At 40.0% G+C, this 23,496-nt stretch overlaps 2 protein-coding genes across 2 annotated transcripts; one reads left to right on the top strand and one right to left on the bottom strand.

Moving 5' to 3' along the window:
* Positions 1-3,717: 3,717 nt before the first annotated feature.
* adamtsl7 (ADAMTS-like 7) lies at positions 3,718-10,632 on the top strand. The gene is made up of 12 exons (XM_044028202.1): positions 3,718-3,914; positions 4,542-4,662; positions 4,737-4,912; positions 5,052-5,154; positions 6,273-6,452; positions 6,868-6,997; positions 7,844-8,066; positions 8,709-8,882; positions 9,029-9,202; positions 9,295-9,474; positions 9,872-10,016; positions 10,481-10,632. Exons 1-12 carry the CDS (start codon positions 3,804-3,806, stop codon positions 10,630-10,632), a joined length of 1,869 nt encoding a protein of 622 aa, XP_043884137.1. The 5' UTR covers positions 3,718-3,803.
* Positions 10,633-11,947: 1,315 nt separating this feature from the next.
* On the bottom strand, positions 11,948-23,371 carry ptpn9b (protein tyrosine phosphatase non-receptor type 9b). The gene is made up of 13 exons (XM_044028686.1): positions 23,295-23,371; positions 21,095-21,238; positions 19,079-19,168; positions 18,830-18,954; positions 18,058-18,163; positions 17,864-17,974; positions 16,856-17,769; positions 16,670-16,766; positions 16,084-16,153; positions 15,867-15,945; positions 15,443-15,593; positions 15,151-15,358; positions 11,948-14,554 (listed from the first exon to the last, which is right to left on the bottom strand). Exons 1-13 carry the CDS (start codon positions 23,325-23,327, stop codon positions 14,331-14,333), a joined length of 2,352 nt encoding a protein of 783 aa, XP_043884621.1. The 5' UTR covers positions 23,328-23,371; the 3' UTR covers positions 11,948-14,330.
* Positions 23,372-23,496: the final 125 nt, after the last annotated feature.

The following is a 23,496-nucleotide window of genomic DNA, read 5'->3' as shown; positions in this document are numbered from 1 at the left end:
ATGCAGCTATTACAGGGATAATTAAACAATTTAATAGTATAGTATAGTATAGTATAGTATAGTATTCAGTATTCAGCATTTAGTAGTATACTTATAGTTTTTGCTATTTTTTGTTTGTGAATTCTTTTCTTTTTTTCATGTTAAATACATGAAATCCAGATCTTGATCCATAGAGACACTGTGGAAAACTAAGTGGCATTGGTGGAGGTTTGGGCTTTATCGAGTCAGTGGCATAAGGAGCACATCCCAAATATAAGAGGGTCACTCTACCCACAAAGATGAGCAGAGCCACTAGTAAGTGAGGCAGTATATTCAAAATTAACAAAAGACGTAAGATACACTCCATGGGGGGTGGAGTGGATCAGTGGTTAAGACTGGTACTTTGTGTGCAAAAGACATCATGGTCGCAAGTTCAACTCCACCCCTGGCTGATTGTACTCAATTCCCTTGTAATTCGTTTTGGATAAAAGCGTCTGCTATATGACATGTAATGTAATGTAACATAAAATGACCAGAAAGAGATTAAAAAGTACAAACTGTGTTGTCTCCTTTTTCAGTGTGGCTGTCTTACTCCAAAGCACAAGGACACGTGAAGGTAGTGGTTTGTTTCGATTAAGAATTATTTTACTAACATTTACATTACATGTGCGTTCATCTGCAGCTATACTGTACAAACAACTTGAGGTATGGAAAGCATCCTGTGTGTTGCAACTGTGTTCAAGGTCCTCTGCTTAACCCCGTAGGTATGCAGTTATAGTGGCTGACCAGAGATGTGTATTTATGGTGTCAAAAGGTGTGTGTCTTCACTTGCAACAAGTCCCAGGTCTGTAATTAGGAAACACTAAGAGGCGTGCACAGAAACCCCTGAATGTATTCTAATAGACCCTCTGCCTCTGTGATGACAGTATACAACCACTCTCACTGTGACAGATTGTACTGCAAATGCTGCAGTAACTGTTTATGTCCTCTATTAAATGCACTGGCATGGAAAACTTATACTGCGCCTAATCAATATCCACACCAAGACAGCACGCATTTAAGCTCTCACAACAGGCCATCCCAGTCACACATTAGCCTGTGAAATAAAAGCCAGACATGTTTATATACTGAAAATATTACATCTTGATGTTTGGCCAGTGTGGACAGAGAACTGCAGAGGAATTTAAATAAGTGATCAGTAGTTGCCGTGTGTTTCTCATGGTCATTGGGGAAAGAGTTGGTTGTTAGGGAAGTAACTGGTGGTTAGGGGATGACCAGGTGTCAGCGGGATGACAGAAACCCCTCATTTGGTATCTGGGGCAGCTGGCCAGGATGGGACAGAGGGACATCAAACAACCCACAGCTGGAAGAAAAGAGAGGGGAAGGTGAGTGTGAGGAAAGAAAAAATGGGAAGGAGAAAGGGAAGACAATTTTTAAAAAAAAGTAGAGAGGAGAATCAAGGAGAATATTTTTGATTTTGATGTTGACTGAATTTCTGTTGGATGTTCTTTTCAATCACACATACACACAGACACAGAGAAACACATTAGGCAACCTTTTAAGGAGTGCAAAAGAAAAATGGTTTCAGGCCTCATTTTTAAATACATCTATTGCTGAGGACTTTTTTTTTTTTATCAAAATGCTTGAGCTCAGATATTTAAACAATTTTAAAGGACCAGTGGGTGTTCGCCCTCTAAGTTATTTTATACATGGTCATTGTTCAAAAATGAAAAAAATCGAAATAGTTGTAATGCTTTTGAGGGCAAATTCTGTTACAGTTGATGATCTTTACACACAATGTGATCATGGAAGGCCAGAGGGTTTAACTGAATATACTGAATATAGCAGACAGACTTTGTCACTATCTTGAATGTGTTTCCTCACAATGACTGTAAAAGGGGATAACTATGATATTGTTACAAACTACTATACGGTTTCATTTACTGTCCGCTTTCAGGGGCTTGTGGCGTGTGTGAGTCATCAGAAGTGGCAGCCATTAAGATATCACAGTGGAAAACAGACAATGCCCGTCTTGCACAGAATTCCCAGTCTTCATTGTCAGACTTCTAGGAGGAGAATGCCTGTGTCACAACTCTGTGACGACTGAGGATTCATTCTGGGGGAGCTGCATCTTAGATATGGCTGTGTGCCAGAGAGGGGGAGATGGAGGAAAGGAAGAATAGGCATGTATTAGGCGTACAGCATTTTTAATGAGGTGTTGCTGTATATACATCAGTGTTCCTATGTCTCTCAAAGAGTCAATTGCAAAACACTCATAAAGAAAGAAGAAACATTTCACTGGCATCATTTGTCTCTGCGCTGCTTCCAGCATCATCACAAGAGCTTTGAGGGCTCACAGTCAGCTTAGCTCTCTCACTCACTTGATTCACAGTATACCACAGACATCCACACATGTGTGACTCCCACATCCTCCATGCACAAACACCTACACACACACATACACAATCATAAAGACATGGCACTTCTTCTGGAAATTGTGAAATTCTCATTCCTGGCAATTTCACACCCATGTTGAGAACAGCTGCAGTGTGGATCAGAGGGGAGAAAGGTCTTTTTTTCTGCTGGTTCATATACAAGCACATTGTAACTTTAGGTTAAAAAAAAATGTAGTTTCTGATGTTTAAAACTCGCCTCCCTCTAATTACTTAACATAAAACAGTGGAAAGTTAAAGAGCCATGCAGGCAAGCTACACTACACTGTGTGTTTGCAGGGCTTCAACGCTCCTGTGCCCAGAACTAAAACATTCAGCCAGGGGAATATATTACACCCATATGTGTTAGAGCTTCTCCAAATCATTTATGGCCGTGAAAATATTACCATAAGCCCTCTGGATTAAGACATTAGGAGTCACTGTGCTGTTTTGACTCCTGGCCAGTTGATTTACAGTTGTTATATGTTGTATACATTAGTGGTATGGTGGAGAACTGAAGTCAGAATAAAATCGACATCCATAGTGTGTGAATCACTGACGGAGGGAAACTGAATAGCTATAAAGAATGATGGATCTCGTGTGTTTTGTCATTCATTACAGTGGGAGAAAAAAAGTGATAAGTCTTGAAAAAATTTAACATATTTGTATGATTATCCTCAATCCTGCCCTCTCCCACAGTGGTATTTTAATTTCAATTTAGATTTTTTTATTATTATTTATTTATTTATCTTTCTTTTTTTTCCCATCAACATAGAAATTAAAAACAGAATAACTCAGAACAAGATAAGCCTTAGAAAGTAAAAAACAAGAGGTGGATGGAGAAGTAAGTCAGAAAAAGATCTTGACTAAGACAATGACAACGACAAAAAAAAGAAAAGAAAAGGCAAGCACTTACTTGTACATCACACTTATGACTAGCACTTTATAGACTGGCTTACTTGAAGCACTTACTTACTTCTAGCTCTTGTTTGTACCAATGTTAACTAATGTTAAATAATGTTTAAATGCACTTATTGTAAGTCGCTTTGGATAAAAGCGTCTGCTAAATGACATGTAATGTAATGTAAAGATCAATAGTGATGTGTGTAAAAATGTGGCAGAGATACTGGTTTTGGATCAGCTTTAGGATATGGGACACACACAAACACACAAAACCACACTTGTCACAACTTTTATACTGAGGTGCAAATGGGTGTGACCTCAACTTGAAATAAATGTGCCTCAAACTATTCTGACACTTTCTCTCAACATTTCTCCTTTGTCTCTCTTCCCTCCCACCCCTCAAGCCAACCCCACCTCACAAACACGCACTCCCTCCATTAAACATGTGTGTGTACGTGTGTTTGTGAGTGTCCTCCCCTCAGTTTCTCCATGGCTGAACTGTGGCAGCGAGCTCTGGCTTTCCTCCACATCATTTGTCTTCTCTACCGACCATCAGGTGCTCTTCGCTGGGATGACAGAGCCAGCCCATCCCTTCTGGAGGTAAGACATCCACATGGTCATGTACAGAAGTGTAAATGCAAATTGTATTCATGTGCACTCTTTGTAAGAGTTGATAGTCCTATATAAAGGTTGCATTATTCGTATGTAAAACCAAAATCTGGCAGTAAATGTGACGTGTTAAACTGCCAGTTGTTATAGATTCTCTGTCTTTCTCACTCAGACTAAACTATCACTGACAGATCATGCTACATTCATTAATAAATAAGGTGGATATAAAAGGTGGAAAAACCAGATAACTTATTGAGGTACATGAAAAGAATAGAACACAAAACTTGAAAAAAGTTTTGGAGAAATAGAGAGGAACACCAGAAAGGTTCTCCAACTCAAACCACCTGTTGCCTGGACTGAGTGAGCTGTGGGATTTCCAGCAAAAGAGAGGGAGTTGGAGAGCAAGAGGGATGAGTGAAAATAAGATAAAAAGAACAACAATGTGATCCAGTGGAATTTATGATTATACTACTGAAACCCAGGCCTATATATGATACTAAAACTGTAGTACAGAGAGCACAGAGGGAGCATCTGCACACTGGCTGAGACACATACTGTACAGCAACTGTGTTGGTAGCTTTGTGTGCATTTAAGTGTGTGTGTCGACTGGGGTTTAAGGTGGTGAAGGGGAATTTCTCTCGGACCTTCCTTCGTGTGGGCTACCATAAGATTGCTGAAATTCCTGCAGGAGCACGAAACATCACCGTACAGGAGACAGTGAAGAGCCGAAACTACCTGGGTATAGACACACACACACACACAATCACACACACACAAGAGCCATTTTTACAACAGTGATGTGTTTCCTTCTAGCTTTGCAGACCCAAACTGGAGACACCATCATCAATGGGAACTGGGTGATTGACAGGCCTGGGATCTACACTGCTGTGGGAACACAACTGACGTATCGACGACCCAATGAAATCCGCTCTCGCAACGGAGAGTCCATCACTGCACCTGGGCCGCTCACAGACGAGCTGCATGTTTATGTGAGATGCAAAACGCCACACACAGTGGCAACACCTGCATATCTTCTCTGTGTTTATCTTCTGTGATAAACAAAAACAATATTATTACTACATTACATAATAAATGACTCATCTCTCTCTCTCTCTCTCTCTACTATAGCTGATCTACCAGCAACCAGGTCCCAGTGTATACTATGAATATAGTGTTCCTGTACGTAACACACAGCCAACTCCTGAACCAGACTCTCATATACTTCCCCTCGGTGAGTGCACACAATCACATGCATGAACACCTACATCAGAGTCAGAGTGGTGTTAAATAAAAGATTCTGATTTTTGTCCTCAGATATCACATCACACAGCAGATGTGTCAGTTTGTGTCGTCTTGCACCGTCAAAGAGACACCATGATGTATCATATTCCACAAAAATGTCTCTTTGAAAACTTGATTAGCAGTTTGATAACGTTCCATACAGCAGGCAAGCAGCCACACTTTGTTCTGGCAAAGAGAATTTCACTCCACACTGAGACAACATGTGTTCCCCTGGGCTAAATTTAATTTCTTTACCTTTTACTGAATCTTCATCATAGAAACAGTTTCATTTGAATCCGGCGACACAGGCATATACTCAATTAATACTGCCAATAGTTAATTCTAATTAATTATTTCCAGAGCAATTTTAAGAACAGCATAACCTGCACAACCCCTTAGGCATTTTTGTTTATTCTGGCTGATTAGACATTTGCTCGAGTTGAAGATGGGTGGAACTGTGCTGGTAGATGTTATCCATATATTAGTAAGACAATTTCTGCCAAATCAAATAAAATGCATTTATATGCAAAATTCTCACCCAATTAGTGTATACAAAGTTAATATTCTAAAATGTTTCATATCAACAGGAAATTAAACAACGCACCACCATCTCTATACTGCAACTTTAAGCTGTTAAGAGAAACCGCAATGTTTTTCCACAATTAGTTTTGTTTTTTTCCAGCTGTAAGCAGCTCCTCCATTTCCTTTGTGCATTGGTGTGCATAAACAGCACATTCGAAATCAGGCTCAGGTTTTCTTAGCAAGCCTGGGTACATTTACGTTTTTGGATACTTTACTTATGTGAACTACATTATGGATTCGGGTCAGCCTGTGCACACCCATGCTGTCCTGACACGCACCTAATCAGCCATGGGGAGTAAAATCACCTGTGTGGGTACACCATGCATGCATTTGGCCATCAACAACGATTAAACTGTCTTCTGTGTTTTCATTCCATCACTGCTCTCTGTTCTGTGAAATGTTTTCAATCATCTTGATGCCTTTTTCTTCCGCTTACATGCCTATAATTGTTTTTGTTCCACCTCTCATACGCGTTATTTCCTGTAGCTGAGAGAGTAGATCCATCCAAACCAGGTGAGAAAGGTGAAATCAACGGTAATGACATCACCAAGGAGACGTCCAAGCCCAACCACGTTCTCCCTGACCACAGTGTGACCTCTCACCCTCAGACCACTTACACCTGGGCAAAGAGTGGGCACACAGAGTGCAGCACAACATGTGGCAATGGTGAGGAAACGCAGGAAGAATAACAACACCACACTGTCCAAATCAAAGCATACACTGAATAACTGACTGATGAACTGATTATTTTTAATCACTATGATATAATATAATATAATATAATATAATATAATATTAATTACTCTGACTGTCGGGCTGTAGTCTGTTGTACTGAATATCAGCCGTGATATTCAGTACAACAGACTAAAGCCAAACAGGTTTTTTTAATAATCTGCGCATGGTTATTATTAACACCTGTGACAGCACTCCCTCTTTTGCGATATTGCTTTGATAACTATTCCATTCTGGATTTTGAAAAGACATTTTCATTTCATTATTTTGGGGCATTTAATTACTGCACAGGAATCCATATTTTTCACCTTTTGTCTATCTTGTGTGTATGTGTGTGCACACTTGCCAGGTAGACGTCAGGTGCTGTGGAAGTGTGTTGAGAAGGATTCACAGGTGACTGTCCCCACTGACCACTGTGACCCTGGCCTTCAGACAATACACCAGGAAGAGGACTGCAATGCCCAGCCCTGCCCTGCATAGTGAGGAACGCACACACACACACACAGACACTGCATTGATTTGCATTCATTTGGAAAGCCTAAACAAAGCTGAACCACAACCAGTTAATGCTTAATCCCAATCCTAACCTTAACCTAAACTGAAATCTTAGCCCTAAACTTCCTGTTCATCAGATATGAGGTTTTACCTCATTAAGACCAGGTTTTGATCTCCATGAGAACAACAGGTCCTGACAAGGTCAGTGTTTATGCCAGAAAACGTGAGAGAACACACTCTCACACACAGGTTTTTGCAGGAATACTTGTTAAAACTCCTACAGCCTTATTCCAAAAAAAAATACTCAATGGGTAATTCTAACCTCAAACCTAACCCTAACATTAAGCTTACCACATATTATCTTTCCTCCAACCCTAACCATAGCCTCAGAAAAGAGGTTTTGACCTAATAGGACAAGATGTTGGTCATCATGAGGACTACATTTTATGTTACGCACACATACCTGGGTATGGCTTTGTTTATCATGTCTTGCCGAACCAACCACCAGGATGATTCAGAACACTGACAGTTGTTGTTCTGAAATACACATATTTCTGCTGTGACTGGTAATAAAACACTGAGAAAGTGAAACCTCAAGAGAAACATCTGAACCTGCGCAGCTTGAAATTCCTTTCTGAGGAAACTTCAAAACGCCCCCTGTAGAGCAGAGTCAACTGACCATGCACAATAACCAAAATGAAATCAAATCAAGCACCATCCTATGCTTCCTGGGATGACAGAGCTGGGGTGTGTTCTGTAAATATATATATATATACAGGACTTCTTTCCCCTCAGCCTCTCTTTTTTTTTGGTCTGTGATTGTCTCTCAGCTGGGATGTGGGGGAGTGGTCAGAGTGCAGCAAGAGGTGTGGCCCCGGCACTCAGCACCGCCAGGTCATATGCCGTCAGGTCACACAGGTCCATGCCAATGGGACAGAGTCCTCGGTTACTGTGGCACCAGAACTGTGCGGGATGTCCGACAAGCCAGTGACTAAGACAACCTGTCAGTTGAAAATATGCAGCCAGTGGGAGGTTCAATCAGAGTGGAGCTTGGTGAGAAACACACACACACACACACACACACACACACATGCACCTGAGCATTACAATGCTACATGACGACTAACAGGTGTTCTTATAGTGGGTGGGGAGGACGTTTAAAGCTTTAAATCAGTTGAGGCAAATACTCAATAACAAGTAAAAGTCTTGAATGCTAGAATTTACTTAAGTAAAGAAGTGTTTATTGGCAGAAATGTAATGCATGACCCACAGGTTTGTTTGTATAAGTACATAAGTACCATACAGCTGAAGTAAATGTTCTTGATTATTCATGACCAATGACCACTGTTTTTTTTGTAGTTGTAATAAATCTGTACAAATGTAATATCATATTTTAGCCAACTGTTAACTAAAAAGCTTGTGAATAATATTATAATACTATAATATGTAAATATTTTAGGACTCACTCATAAGACATGCAATTTACTTCATTATTGCATTACTGGAGCACAGTTAATGTATTTTATTTACAAAATGCGTCTTCCTATAATCACATGTGCAACATACAGCCCCAGAGCAAGATCACACAGTTTCAACAATCACAAATAGGACGCATAATGAACCTCAGATGCTCATTATCTATAGAGCTCTGGATGTCATGTGATTAAACTACCATTCTACTCTTTACTCCCCAAGTGTTCAGTGCCATGTGGAGTGGGACAGCGCCGCAGAGAGGTGGTGTGTCTGAGTAACCAGGGTGACGTGGAGGAGGATGAGGAGTGTAACATGAATTTAAAGCCAGACACACTACAAAACTGTGATATGGGAACCTGTGCCCGCAGCTGGTTCACCTCCCTCTGGAGCCAATGGGTAACACAAACACTGTTGTATGTACTTGAAAGTGTGTGTGTATATGTGTGTGTTTGTGAGACAAAGCAAATAAATCAGGTAGAATCATGATGAACCATTGAAATGGCTCTGATTTACCATGTGTGTATGTGAATGATCACCCTCAGTGCTCAGCAGAGTGTGGTAAAGGCAATAAAACCCGGACAGCAGTTTGTCTGATGGATCACATGACTGATCTTCCATTGGACAGCTGTGAAGGAGAACGTCCAGCAGAGGTGACATCTTGTGATTCAGGGCCTTGTATAAAACAGCTGGAGTGGTATACAGGACCGTGGGGTCAGGTAATTCACATACATATATAGTTACATTCATGGAATACTTACAGACACTATGAAAAGAGCATTGGTTTAATTATGTGTGTGGGTTAATTAAGTGTTCTGCAGAGTGTGGGAATGGAACGCAGGCCCGGAGCGTAGTTTGTATTATCAACAACAGCGGTGACATGGAGGTTGTGGACCATTCACAGTGTTCTAGTCTGCCTCAGCCAATCACAGCTCAGACCTGCAGACTGAAGCCGTGTGGTGTCCAGTGGTATGTCACAGAGTGGAGTGCAGTAAGTGTCAATAACCTGTGTTTTTAATATCTAGCACATACATAAACTACAGAATGTGAGATACTTGATTGTAACACTCCGTCACCATCCCTTTTCTTCAGTATTATGATGCTCGTTTTGAACTTCATCAGGTTGTCTTGACCATGTCTATATGCGTTAATGAATTAGTTGCTGCCATGTGATTGGCTGCATTGGTTTTTGGATTAACAAGCAGCTACCAGCTGTACCTAATAAAGTAGTGGGCAAGTGTATATTTTTAGGCTTATTCATAGTAGACTCTGTGCAGATTTTTGCTGATCCCAATATACACAGAAATGTATATACATATGCATTGACACATTCACTGTGTGTGCAGTAAGTCATGTCTGCCCCATGCTGTCTTTTTGCATCCCTTCAGTGCTCCCGCTCCTGTAATGGTGGATATCGTGTGAGGGAGGTGCGCTGTCTTGCTGACAATATTGCCCCAAGCGACCGCTGTGACCCCAATTTTACCCCAGAGAGCCGAGAAGAATGCAATAAACAACCCTGCCTCGCTGAAATAAGTGAGTACAACTAGCAATTTGCACAGTGTGTGTGCTACCATCAGTGTAGTGGGGTCAGAGGTCAAAACAGATTCAGGGAGGACTTGGTTTGGAGTGACATTTCTCTGTAATGTCATTGTTCACTGTACATATCAGTGACATGGTTAACCAGTATTAAGTGAGGTGCTATAAGGAAACAGGTTTTTTCCTTTTGACTTAATGAAGGAAATCAATGGAAAAACAGGTTTTAAATAAAAACAAAAGTGCAATAAAATCACAAGGAAGAGTTTTTAAACATGACTCTGCTTCCAACATTTACAAATTTAACAGGTCTCTATCTTTGTGCATTTATTTAGTTATTTGTTTTTATATACTTTCATACCTTTTAAAAGTTTGTATGACTGATCTATGAAATATCCCCTGGGGACAAATAAAGTTTTGTTGAATTGAATATCGTATTTTATCTTTTCTATTTTTTTCCCCAGATCCATCGTGCAGCGACCAGTACAATAATTGTTTGGTGGTGGTTCAAGCCCGACTCTGCATTTACCCCTACTACAGAAGTGTCTGCTGCACCTCCTGTTCCCGTGCACAGAAAACCTACCCAAACTCTATACAAAAGAACATAAGAAGGTGATGCCACATGTCGAGGAATGAATTCACATCAGGTCACAGCATTGAGTGGGGGAGTGGAAAGGAGCAATGTGAGAATAACTCTCAGTTCCTAGCTGACAAGGCTTCCTCCTTCAGTTTTGTGGGCACAGTCTGTATGACACTATGTGCAGGTTTAGCAGCTTTAAACTAGACTTGTCACATTTGATTTTGTACTGAATACAATATAGTATATTTATTCGTAATAAAAACATAACTTCTGGTACTAAGTTGTCTTTCAGCAGCACAGCCCCACTCACTGGTCACTGGAAGCACTGCGGTCAGCTCAGCCCCAACTCACAGAGAATGACTTCCTCACTAAAAAATACCAGTGACACACATAATTATACGCTAATGTAAATTACAGGCTCCTGAGATATTATCCTCATACACAGTTACTATGGGCTTATGCACTGAGATACTTGGAGGCTTTCAGCAATGAGACACCTGAGCTTAATTTTAAATGTCATGGTAAAGGATCTCAATTTTCTTTGTTTTTCCTTTTGTTTATATTAGCAAACATCTCTAAAAATTGGTTTTCATTATGGTTATTAACTGCATATTGCTGAGGAAAATAATAGCACAAGCCTGTAAAACAAATACATATGTTGCAGTAATTATTTCAATAATTAGTATAGTATATAAAATATACTAATGATTTTACTCAAATTATGTTATTTCTTTGTTCACCCTTATATAATAGGCTTAAAAATACCATCCACCAGCATACAGTGGTACAGCATACACCATCATATACTAGTAAAACCAGCACAAATAGCAGATTAAACAAGCAGGTATAAAACATTCAAAAAACAGCCCATTCAGAGATGTGCTCTGCTCAGCTGACATCACCCATTTGAGACAATGTGACAAAAATCACCTGACAGAATAGTCATGGTCTGGTTTTAGCTACATTTGCCTATAAAATGATCACAAAAAGAAATACTTGAAGCATATTCACATCTTTGCTGGCTGCCCAGGTAATAATTTTTGAAGATAAGAGGAACCAGATGTATACATGACACATACAGACGTTTACTTTTAGCAACCTGAGCTTAGTCTGGTTTAAAAATAAACAAAATCATAACGTCAGTCTTCTGCCAGTAAGAGCAAATTAGTTTTGAGGAAGGTTTGTAAGATTGATGAGTCCTGGTTTATATAATATACCGGAAGCTGTGACTTGTTCTTAGTCAGAGCAATTAGTCTCCAGTTGTTGCAATTCCCAGAAAAGTTTAAAGATTGAGCACATGTTCCACTCAACTCGGTCCAAAAGACATCAATTCAGCTTTGTACTCTTTGAAGATAGTAATACCATTGCTTTTAATGGGACAACCGGGCTGACAGCATGTAAAAGGCAATAAATCAACCACAAGAACTTAGATCACAAAAGGAAACATTGAATCAACACCAATGACGAATGCACATAGCATTCTTTGTTTCTCATAAAACAAATCAAAAACAGCATGGGGACCAAGACTCGTTTACATACACACTCTTATCTCATAGCTATACATATCCTTCGGTAAGTGTTCCCATAATGCTCCAGAGTCCGCCTGTCGATGCAAGGCTACACTGATAGGTCCTGCTAGGAGGCTGATGATAATGTGACAGGTAAACATCTTAAGGGTGAGCCTGGGCCTTTGGCATTGAGGGATGCAGGGTCCACATTCACCAATACTATCCATGTCTGTCTTGACAAAATGGCTCGGACACCATTACCCCAAACACATTCAAGGCTCTCCGACCAAGCTGATAAACTTTAACCCACTCAAAATATCGATTTCTTTTAATAATTGACACCAAACTCGGTGTTTTGGGAACAAAAATATCAGCCATTTAGTTTTAAGTTTTTTTTTTCAACTTGATTGATTTTTTTTTTGCTTTGTCCTTGGCATCGAGTATCAGACAGTAAGACATTAATGTCATTGTTAATGAAGAGTCAAACAATTAGCTCTCAAAGCAACCTCAACCCCCTGTTGTCCTAGAATTGAACAATCACCATTTATACAAGTCAGTTCTGAAAATACAATGGCAAGTGACATTTTCACAATAGTTTCTTTGTGAACAACAAAAAATATATTTCACTCCCCATCTGATTTGTTCAGCTTATCAAATGCAAATAACTGGTTTGTTTTCTTTGTAACATCGTACCAACATTCACTGATTTCAATATTGTATAAGTTTTACAAAGACATAAATATTGCAGGATACAATACAGTAAAAAATACAAATAAAGTTGATATAGTTTTTTTTCTTAAATGATAAATTACCAGAGGCAAACCCAGAAATGGATCTGTGAAACTAGGCAAAAAAACACTAGAATTACCCCCTGAGGTCAAATGATAAAAGAATAGCCATGTCTCAAACCAGAGCTTAGTCCCAGAAAACTCACTACTTTTATGTTATTAATTAGTAGTGTACTATGTACAGGACTATAGGCAAAATGTGGGTGTCCTGTGTGGCACATAGTCAACATATACTATGCAAGTGCACTAGTTTGGGTGTTATTACTACACTAGCGAGACATTAAGCTAAGGAAAAGTTGAAGGCACAAGTATCTTGGGCAGAATATGCCTCAAGAATCAAACAACAGTTGTGGTATCCAGAGAACAAGATTCAAACAGGAAAAGAACACAAGGGGAAATGAAACAGCTTAGAGCTCCAGGTATGGTTTAGGTCTGAGAATGACAAGGCAGTGAATCACGTTAAGGCCAAATTATTTAGGATCGTCCAATCCAGAACGCTCTGACAGTAAAAATGATGTTAGACCTGACAAATCGCAAATTTGCATTACAATATCTTTTTCAGTATTTTGTCAAAGCCTGGCTCGCCTTTTTTGCTCTTCTTTCAGAGGTTGTTATGATGCACACTAACATAAATGTATGTTACAAGAATATACACGGGCTTCAGTCTATTATATTTCACCAAGGAGTACATCCAAGCATTCAGGGTGAGGACTTTGGCTTTGAAAAGTTAGTCTACATATGCACAAACATGAAACATATGTAGAAAATGCACCATATAAAAAGGTCATCAAAAATAAAAGAAAAACTGAAATGGACAAAATGGCTCACACACTAATCAACTAACACTTATGGCCATTTGCTCACTCAGAACCATTTCTTCTTCTTTAAAAAAAAAATGAGAACATAAAGAAAAATAAAGGTTTTCAAGTTTCACCTTTTCATACCCCTCACATTTAAACTGTGATCACAGGCTCTTTCAGGGCTGAAAAGGAACATGAAATACAAAACGGAAAAGTGAGTGGAGGTTTGGAGGGCTTCAAGGGGTAAGGTTCAAGTTTGTCATTCCTCATGTGCAAGTCAATATAAAAATGCTACAACTCATACAACACTCTTGTCAACAAGGTTCAGGGCAGGCCAAGTCCCCCTGAAGTTTGCTAAATAAAAAGGGGCTTGGAAATTGGCAGGACAGCTTGCTCAATCAGCGATGCAATGAACACTCCCTGTATTTTTTTTTTCCACAGCCCTTAACCTCCTCCATCTATCCACTTGTGAAAAGGAAGCGCAACTGTGGGAGTCTGCATCAAGAGCCAAAACAAGATTTCCATCCGTTGTCTCTTCTCTCTTATGGCAGAGGAGTCATCTTCCTCATCTACTCTGAAATGTCACTCCTCTTCTTCCATTCCTATGATTTCAGTTTAGGCTGTTTATCCCATGTCCCTCATTCACTGTCAGTCTCTAAGTCAGAGTCAGACCACTGCACTGGGCTCAGTTTTCCATGGCGCTGGGCGTACTCAATGACTGCCGTGTAGCAGAAATAGTACTGGTCCCAGGTCTGGATGCTGAAAGCCCTCTGTGTACGCATTCGTCGCACTGTCTGATGGACATCTACTGTGCCAATGTCCTCCAGCCGGGACAGGCAGATGTCCAGGGTACAGAATGTACCTGCAGAGAAAGCAGGGAAGAAGAGCAAGAGAGAGATGTTTACCCCATTTGACATGCTCGGCGGACCTTCAAAAAATATCACAGACATAAAATTTAAATTGATTACAGACATAAAATAAGTTGGTTCGTACTACCGATGGCTCGATACCACTTTTTCATGTTATGTGGCATTGATTTCTTGACATTGGTGGTGCATGTCCCTTATAACAGCCTGTGCTTCGTGAAGCATTTATGTAACATTTGGGTTTTTTGGATCATATGAGGTAAACATATCATACCAGATATTGGATTCAGTATTGAACTGATACAAATATAAAATATAGTATTGGCTCATCCCTAATTTGTGCTTTGCTACTCCATTTGTCAGGTTTACCCATGTAGTGTCTACAGAGCATTTTTAATTCTTAGTAGTTCAGGCTAAGATAACATAAATAAAGACATTACACATGTGGGAAAAAAAAATCATGTGCACAACTAAATATGAATGGACTATAAAAATCACAGAGGTGAGGCACCTAAAACGGGGGCATTAAAATGATAGGAAAATAATTAAATCCAAACTTTGAGCCATCTATCTTACAGTAATGTGACATTACCTGTGCGACCAATGCCTGCACTGCAGTGCACAACCACAGGAGGGCCTCCAAGAGGTCCAATCCAACTGGATCCCAGGCTTTGGACTGCAGCATCCCTCCGTTTAAGTACGTGCTCACGGAAGTCAAGCATAGCAGAAGCGCTCTTAGGCACCCCAAAGTCGGGCCAGCTGACATAGAGGTAGTGGCACACCTCCCGTCTCTCTCCAGACTAACAAAAAGATGGAGAACAATAGAGCTTGACTTAAATTTTACACACTAAAGCCAGTAAAAAAAAGTGGTTGCTGTGACTCACCTGGGTGTTGTAAAGTTCAAGAAGGGAGAGTTTAAAGTCCTGGAACACCTGGATGTTAGTGTTCCTAACCAAGAAATATCCATATTGCTCGGTCCTGCCCTCCTCAAGAGGCCAGTACTGACCACACTTGACACGTCCACGCTCCACCACCCTGTGAGATGCACAACCTTTACATCCTGCCCAGAATATGTACCTTTGGAGCATCTCCAAAGCTGGACAGACATCGTGCATGTTTTTTGATGTTATATGCTAAATAACTTGCTTTTTTTCACAGCCAGAATCTGTATTTCCTGGATATACTGTATGTATTAACTAACGCAATATAATGAAACTGAAACCTCCAAAGAAAAAAAAAATTGTATTTAATCAACAGTAATCAGCACAGTGTCTGCACAGCCCCTAAAATGAGTTGAAGAAGCCTCACCTGGTGGTCATGACAATGATAAGTACCATCTGTTCCCAAACCATGCGCCAGAAATCACCAAAGGTTTTTGGTAAAGGACCTGAGGAGTGCAAAAGGCTTTCAGGCTAGTGGAACACCAGATTGTACAATACTAAGGCTTGTGGGGGAGCGGAGTTGGGTTTAGTACAAAAAGTATACATTGCATGAAGTTAAAGGGTTTGTTTCAACAACTGCTCACCCTGAGTTGCAATGTAGGCGTTGCCTCTCTTGTACCCATCCATGAAACTGGCATTAATGTAATCTGATGTCTGCAAAAAATACACAGCAGCCTGGTGTTATTAGTGTTATTACTATTATTATGATGTTATCACCATCTCTGACTTCTGTCTTCACTTCTGTCCATCTTTGAAACCTGCCACTTACTTGCAGTTGCTAAATATTATTCTACACATTCTGAATGCAAAGCTGATTCAGACAATCTTCAGTTTCTTAAGATAAAGAGAATAATTCAGTTGTCAATCTGAAGAGTCATTCTCCAACCACAAAACCTTGCTTCTTCTTAAGGTTTTTATTTTTAATGGAGTGGACCATCTATTCATAGTTTATGACATGCTCATAGAAAGGTTTTCAAAACTATTTATGAACCTCTGTGGCATGACATTGCCAAGAACTTCACCTTCTAATCTCAAATATCAGTCAGCAGATAAGAGATTAAATATGACACAAGAACATACCTCGTTGTTGACACAATCTTGAAATCTAACACATATGATACAAATACAAGAATCCATAACAAAAGTGCATTTTAATCAAGTTATCATTACCTCGTCCTCGTCATCAGAGAGCTGGCACAGTCGCACCCGTGACTGGTCCAGGCAGAGAACATCACTGTACCTGTTCTTTATCTGATTGGATAACTTCCTGTAAAAGCAGTGCCATGAAACATGTTGTGAGTTCCATGTCAATGACACAAGGCTGAAAGACCAGAATAAAATACTGGGCTCTCTTACTTGGAGTAATCAAAGGTGCCTGTTGGTGGTTCCTTGCGGATCTCCTCGTACTCCTGATAAATCCCTTTTTTCTTCTTCCTCTTCACATATTCCACCAGGTCATGCACCGTCATTCCTCCCTGCTCCGGCATGTGAACAGACACCTCCATGTAACGGTCTTCATCATCATGACCACATGATGATGACAGGGGCGGGGATTGAGAGGACGGTTGGTGGGGTGGACGAGGCAGAGATTTCTGGGGCAATGGAGGCACCCCTTCCTCTTCCTCATCCTCAACCTCCTCTTCATCTTCCTCCTTGACACTCTCACTCTGAGATCTCCAGGCAGAGTCTGTTGCTTTGCAGTCTGCCACATCACCATCACCTTTCTGGGAAAGCGGTGTGTCAGGTGGTGTGTCTGACTGGGGAGGAGCTTGTCGGCCACGACCATTCATATTAGCATTGACACTGGAGCCACTAACAGCCATGTTGGCTTCGCTCACAGCTGCGCCGTTCCAGTGTTGGTGGTTCCCCTGTCTGTTGGCAGCAGAATGTGGGCTCTGCTGGTACTGGCCTAGGCCTCGAGTCCTGCCATCCACCACTGTGCAGTGGTTGCGTGGGTTAGCATTATTATCATCATAGCAGTTAGAGTTAGCCACAGCTAACTCAGAACCTAACTGTGTATTTATATGGGCGTGGGACAGTGTAGCACCTGCGCTTGTGTTGCTGCACTCCAAACTGTAAGAGCGCAGCAGGCTTCCCACACAATCATGTGTGTCGTGTTCTTGTGTGTCACCCTGAACAGTGTTTGTTTGAACATTAACACAGGACTGGATCCAAGCCACGTGACTGTACTGGGATGTCCCCCCCAGGTGTTCAGGAAGGGAGGAGACTGGGATGTGATTGGCCAACTCATGAGCTTTCACCGTGCACACCTAGTGTTTGCAGAAGAAAGACAACACATATCAAATACCTAATAAGAGACATATTGCACACTATGATGCGACATCCTGATGAAAACAAACTTACCCTTTCTCTCAATTTCTCTCGGACAAACAGACGTAGGACTGCAAAAGGTGCTCGAAACCAAAGAGGCGATGAAACAATGAAGACACATTTTAGACGAGCTGGAAATGCACCCTGGAAAACAGAGAAACTTTTAACACCAAACACCAGAGAGCCAAGTAGTAGAGCAACAGAGGATTTTCCAGATATTTATTTACCTTAAGCAAATTGAGGATCTTGACACAGAGCTCATAGTCAAAATTGCCATAGCTGGAGTTGGTCATGTCGTAGATAAATATGAGTCCATCTCTTTGAGTTTGTAAACTGGTAATAGATCAAGAAGCGAAGTTAGCATTAAAAAAATAATAGAAACAATACAATTTTGTCTTGTCTTCGTTGAAAAACACATACATTTCAGTCTGTTTTTGTTGATAAAAACACCTGATATTAAATTTTTTAGACAATCTCTTACATTCACTTTGGAAAAGTGGCTTTTTACTTTAAACTAATATTATTTAAAGTTATGATAAGTTACCACAGCTATTGTGTGAGGCATCTTATAGTGTCTACTCTGGTTTGAGGTTTTCTTCCCAGTGATTTTGTCGTCTCAGAGCCCAATAATACAACACACCCATACTTTCACTTGGAGGCATTATATTTGAAGTGGGGCCTAATTTGAACTGGTCCCTTTTGTCATTTTCTTTTCCTGTCACTGTATATTTTCCGTTCTCAATCTGGTGAAGATGCTCCAGTAATACAAAATAGAGATATTAAGAACTTTAACTACATTTTAGTTTGTCATTATTTAATACTGATCTAACCAAAGACCAATAAATAGTCAGAAACTGGAACTAAGAGACAAGGCGTGAAATTAAAAATGGAAACAAAAAGACATAAATCACAGACAGTAACAGGTGTGTCCCAACACCAGAGACAGCACCAGGAGGCGGAGTAGAAATGTTTAAAAAGATTTTATGGTTTGGGCATCACCTCTCTATGGCTTTATCCAACTGATAGATGATGGCCTGAAGCACAGCTTTGTGGGTGGTGACATCAGACCGATGGAGACGAGCTGTGAAGAGCGCTAGAGCAGCACCCTTAGCATCACGGCCAGGCTGTTGGAAACATTGACAGACATTATAAAACACCGATAAACATTTTTCTAAGTTACTTTAAAATTCCTGAATAATTACCTAAGTTCCTTTATGTTTAGTGGTTCATACCAATTTCATTACTCACCAGGACTGTAAATTTGCCACTCAGAAGCTCAGAGCGTAGAGGCTCCTCGTCGGGATTGATATTGATGATGCCCTCTTTGATTCTTGTGTTCTGATGTTGATACAGGACACAAACAAGCAGGAAAGTCAGCAGGGAAACATTTAACAGCACCAAAAATATACCCTCAGTCAATATTTGTTGTTACAAGCCTTGTCAATAAATTTGGGCTAACAGCAGATTACAGATGTGCTTTAAATTTGTTGATAAAGAAATCACACAAAAGGTTTTTTTAAACAAAAACAAAATAATTTGTTTATTTCATAAAAATTGAAGATGACAGAGTCAGAGTGGACAAAATTGTTAGTGGGTGTTTTAATTAAATTATATAAATCCTAAATTTACATGTCCTAACCTGGAGGGCCTTCTGCTAGGTCCTCAATAGTTTCAGAAGAGATGGAGGTGTTTAACTGTAGAAAAGCACTAGCCATGGCTTTTTCCCTGGCTCGCCTTCTTGCTTCTTTCCATTACTTTTTTTTGCCCTCTTCTATCTGAGCTCATTGTTGCCCTTCTTCTTTTCAGACTGCCCTTATGCCACCTCTCCCTCTCAAGTTACTTTTTTCTTCTGTCTGGATCAGCATCTTAACATTCTTGATAACTCCTTGCTATCTCAGCTCCACTTTCCTCTGAAAAGACAATTTAGACCATTCGCTATAGTCAATTGTTTAATTATATAGAAAACATTTATGAGTTAGAGTGTGACATATCAAATTATGATCCTGATCAAAAGGCCTGCTGATACCAGTACTCACTACAAAAGTCAATATTGCCAACTTCTAGTACGGCACAGTAAAGCATTTACTGTACATTCACACATACACACATTATATCATGTGTAAAGCTGTTATAATATTTGAGTTATCAAAATGTTTCAAAGATTGTTGACATGTCCACCCTGTCATCAATCTTTCCATGACAATGTTTACTGTGACAATGTTAGCATTGAATGAGAACATGGCGGACCTTCAGCGAGCAAAGTGATTCAGTGTTGAAAATTACTGTATACAGAAACAATTTCTGAAAAGATTTTATATAAATTAATATTTCACCATGACAGTGTGGACATGTTAAGACAACATCCAACTTTAAACACAATATGACTAAAAATTAGGAAATATCAGTGCGGGAGTTTGATGTATTTGCAGCAGTTGTCAACTTCCAGTGAAGAAAGACAGACTGTTGGTCATGTCACTAATTGCATCAGCCAGTCTCTTAAAGTGGCAATTACCCCGTAATGTTGGGCAGATTTAAGATGTAAATGACAGCAAATTCGGGGACATGAACAAAATGTTTATTATTATTAATATTATAAAATGGAATATAAATCAAAGTTTCTAGTTTTATAAAAAGTAATGTGTGAAGAACAAAAAGTATTTTAATGTTTTGTTCTTTAACCACTTTTAGCATTCACTGCAGTTAGCAGAGCAGCATGTGGGACACGCCAAAATCGCATACACCCAATCAAAGAAAATGGTATAAAATGAGGGAAATGCATAACAAGAGAATTGTCATTTACACCAAAACCTCAGAATTTAATTATTTTATAAAATGTTTGTGGTAATTGGGTGATTTTGAAGAGGATACCAAAGGCACTCTATAGAGAGATTGACCCAATTATATATGTGGATTGTGTTTGGTGATGAGATTATATAGTTAGTGTACGCTGATATCAAATTTTCAACAAGAACATGGTAATTCAGAGGGGGGATAAGAAACTTAACAGTTAGGACTTGCAAACATTTATGATTCTGCAGTGCACTCCGTCCTCAACACATCATGAAGTGCTGTCTGTGACACTGCAGAAGAACAGTCTTTTCAGTTGTATCACCAATCCGATGTATTTATAAAGCACATTTAAAAACAACATTGTTGACCAAAGTGCTATACAGTAATAGAGCAAACATTTAAAAAATATAAAACACAAAAACAGGCGAGAGGCAAAAACATACAAATCAAATGCCAGTGAAAGCACTGCTGTACCTTATATGCTTGGAATAGGTCGATAGCTCTTGAGACGTCAAATTTGCGGGCCATAAGAAACTTCACAGCTGTGGGTTGGGAGACAAGCCCGGCACTGTGAGGCTGCTCCCTGCTACGCACTTCACTCAGGAACTCCTCCACAGCCTGGACAAATGTAGGGAAGAAGAAGAGATAGAGAAAGGGTAAGGTGTCTGTGTGGGAGAAAAATTAAAGACGAAAAACATAAGGTGAACAGGCAGAGGAGTAGAGCCACTTATAACACATCCAAAGCGTGAAATTTTATTGAGTAAAGCAACATGAAATACAGACAGAAAGTGAAGTGAAAGACAACTGATGTAACAGGGAAGACACGCCAAACTAGACTCCCTTTCAATTTTGGTCCCCTGCCAAAGTTACAACTCTGATACAAATAGAATCAGCAGGCTCTGCTCCTTGAAAGTGTAGTAGATGAGAGCACTTGTAAATGTAATGTAAAAAAAAAAAAAATCTTGTGTTGTATCTTAATACAAAGTTTTCATGCGAATTATCCGTTTGGTGAATGCGAGTCATTCTGATGCATCTCATGACCCATTTTGTAATTAGATGATGGTCTTAACAATAGACACATTCATTAACTATATAGAAAAGTGTGTAGTAGTAACTCTGCTCCCCTTTGCCTGAATGAGAATGTTTTTGATGGTCAGACAGACATACAGTAGATGGTAGGGCTGCAAATCATAATAATATGATTTACCCACAAATATTTTTACTCATATTTTTTTTCAGGTTAATTTGTCAAAAAGGAGACAGACCACCTTCTTTTTATTTTTACAACGACACTCAAACCAAATAATTCTTTTTTTTAAGTAATAAAAAGCAATGGATGGCTTAATCATTAGAGCCCTAAGCAACAAATAGAGAGATCAATATAGATGTTCCAATAATAAACATGATTAAGTGCTGTAGTGACACCAACATAGCAATTTTCGAGCTATAGTGTGTTCTTGTGGTCCCTTGCAAATTGTGTTTGTGAATCACAAATTTCCAATGAATCTGTTTAATAAATGATCATCGTAGTGTTGAACTGCAATAAAACGTACATATTTGGTAACGGACATCATATCCTTGTATGATAATAAACACGGTAAATAGATATTTATGACATGTCCCCAGCAAAACAGTAGTTCTAGTATACAGCTTTACACATGGTGTGATCAAATACATAGAACAAGGCTACACACTTATTTCTGGAGCAAATAAATCGTTTGTACGCCAGGTGGCTTGAGGGCGGTTAATCGATTGACGTTACCGATTCCGTGAAAGTGCTGATTAGCCATCCAGGACAGCATGAAATAAATCGCCTAGAGTGGGAGGCGGTGCGATCATGTCCCGTTACTTAGCTCACGGACAAAATACATGTTGCAATCCTTGATGTCAATATCCAAGAAGAAACGACAAAGATAAAGTCGTCATCAGATTCGCGGTGTTACGTTTCATCTCTCTAGTCCATGACCACGTCGAGCCCACCTCTTTACTAGAATGGTGTGGCAACAACAATGCTAGGAACCGGAGGATCACTTCTGTGAATTCTCGACCGTAAATCTGATAGCTAGCTCGCCTTCTGCGATGGGTGATGGTGGGCTATTTTCACTGGGTCACCATGATACATTATAGCAACTAACGATTAAGACAACTATAAACTAACGGTTTACAACCGTCGCGCGTGCATACACGTACTTTTAATATCCGGTTAGATAGCTGTCGAGGAAAATCTCTAGAAGTCAACAATAGCTATTAGCGTTAACAGCCAGCTAAGTTACATGTGGTGGCTGGAAGGCTAACAGTTGCATTGAAGACAGCAGATGCATCATATGTGGGATAAACCATAAGATGAACGGCTTGTATGACATCCACGCTGTGGTCATATGTATGCAATCAATATCAAGCTGGGTTATCAGGGAAACAAGTATTCAAGATAAACACCCGGTTTACTGTACCCTGCTACTAGCTGCTAGCAAACGCCATCATGCTAACACACATGCTAAGTGCTGTCAGTCACACCGAAGTCGGGTGCGAGCGGGCCAGTCGTGTTTACTAGACCATCATTTCCGGGAACAAAATGTATGGCAAAATCAGCGGTTGGAGAGGAAAACGGAGGCGACACGTGTACACATTGAAAACGATGAGGAGATAAGAGGAAATTATGTCAAGAGACTCTTACCAGCTGCTCCTGAGTTGTCAGGGCTTCCGCCATCTTGAAGCCTCCGCAACGTCGTAGCGGGCGCGCCCACCAGCCGCTCGAACACGCCCGAGACAGATATCTATGCCCCGCCCACACCCAATCACTTTACCACACAATTATCAATACTGGATACAAAAGGGGCGTGCACATACGTTTAGCAGGACAGGGGCCAAAATTAAAA

This window comes from Solea senegalensis, linkage group LG6, assembly GCF_019176455.1.
Source record: "Solea senegalensis isolate Sse05_10M linkage group LG6, IFAPA_SoseM_1, whole genome shotgun sequence".
Lineage (NCBI taxonomy): Eukaryota > Metazoa > Chordata > Actinopteri > Pleuronectiformes > Soleidae > Solea > Solea senegalensis.
The sequence above is the reverse complement of the archived record's forward strand: the minus strand, read 5'-3'. Positions and strand labels throughout refer to the sequence as shown.

Bases quoted from the DNA above. Each gene is read 5' to 3' on its own strand.
- adamtsl7 (XM_044028202.1), top strand. From the start codon at position 3,804: ATGGCTGAACTGTGGCAGCGAGCTCTGGCTTTCCTCCACATCATTTGT. The intron at 9,203-9,294 runs GTAATTCACATA...GGGTTAATTAAG, and splicing joins ATACAGGACCGTGGGGTCAG to TGTTCTGCAGAGTGTGGGAA. The intron at 9,475-9,871 runs GTAAGTGTCAAT...GCATCCCTTCAG, and splicing joins ATGTCACAGAGTGGAGTGCA to TGCTCCCGCTCCTGTAATGG.
- ptpn9b (XM_044028686.1), bottom strand. From the start codon at position 23,327: ATGGCGGAAGCCCTGACAACTCAGGAGCAGCTG. The intron at 18,955-19,078 runs GTGAGTAATGAA...TGTTTCCAACAG, and splicing joins GTGGCAAATTTACAGTCCTG to CCTGGCCGTGATGCTAAGGG. The intron at 15,594-15,866 runs GTGAGGCTTCTT...TGCATCTCACAG, and splicing joins ATCATTGTCATGACCACCAG to GGTGGTGGAGCGTGGACGTG.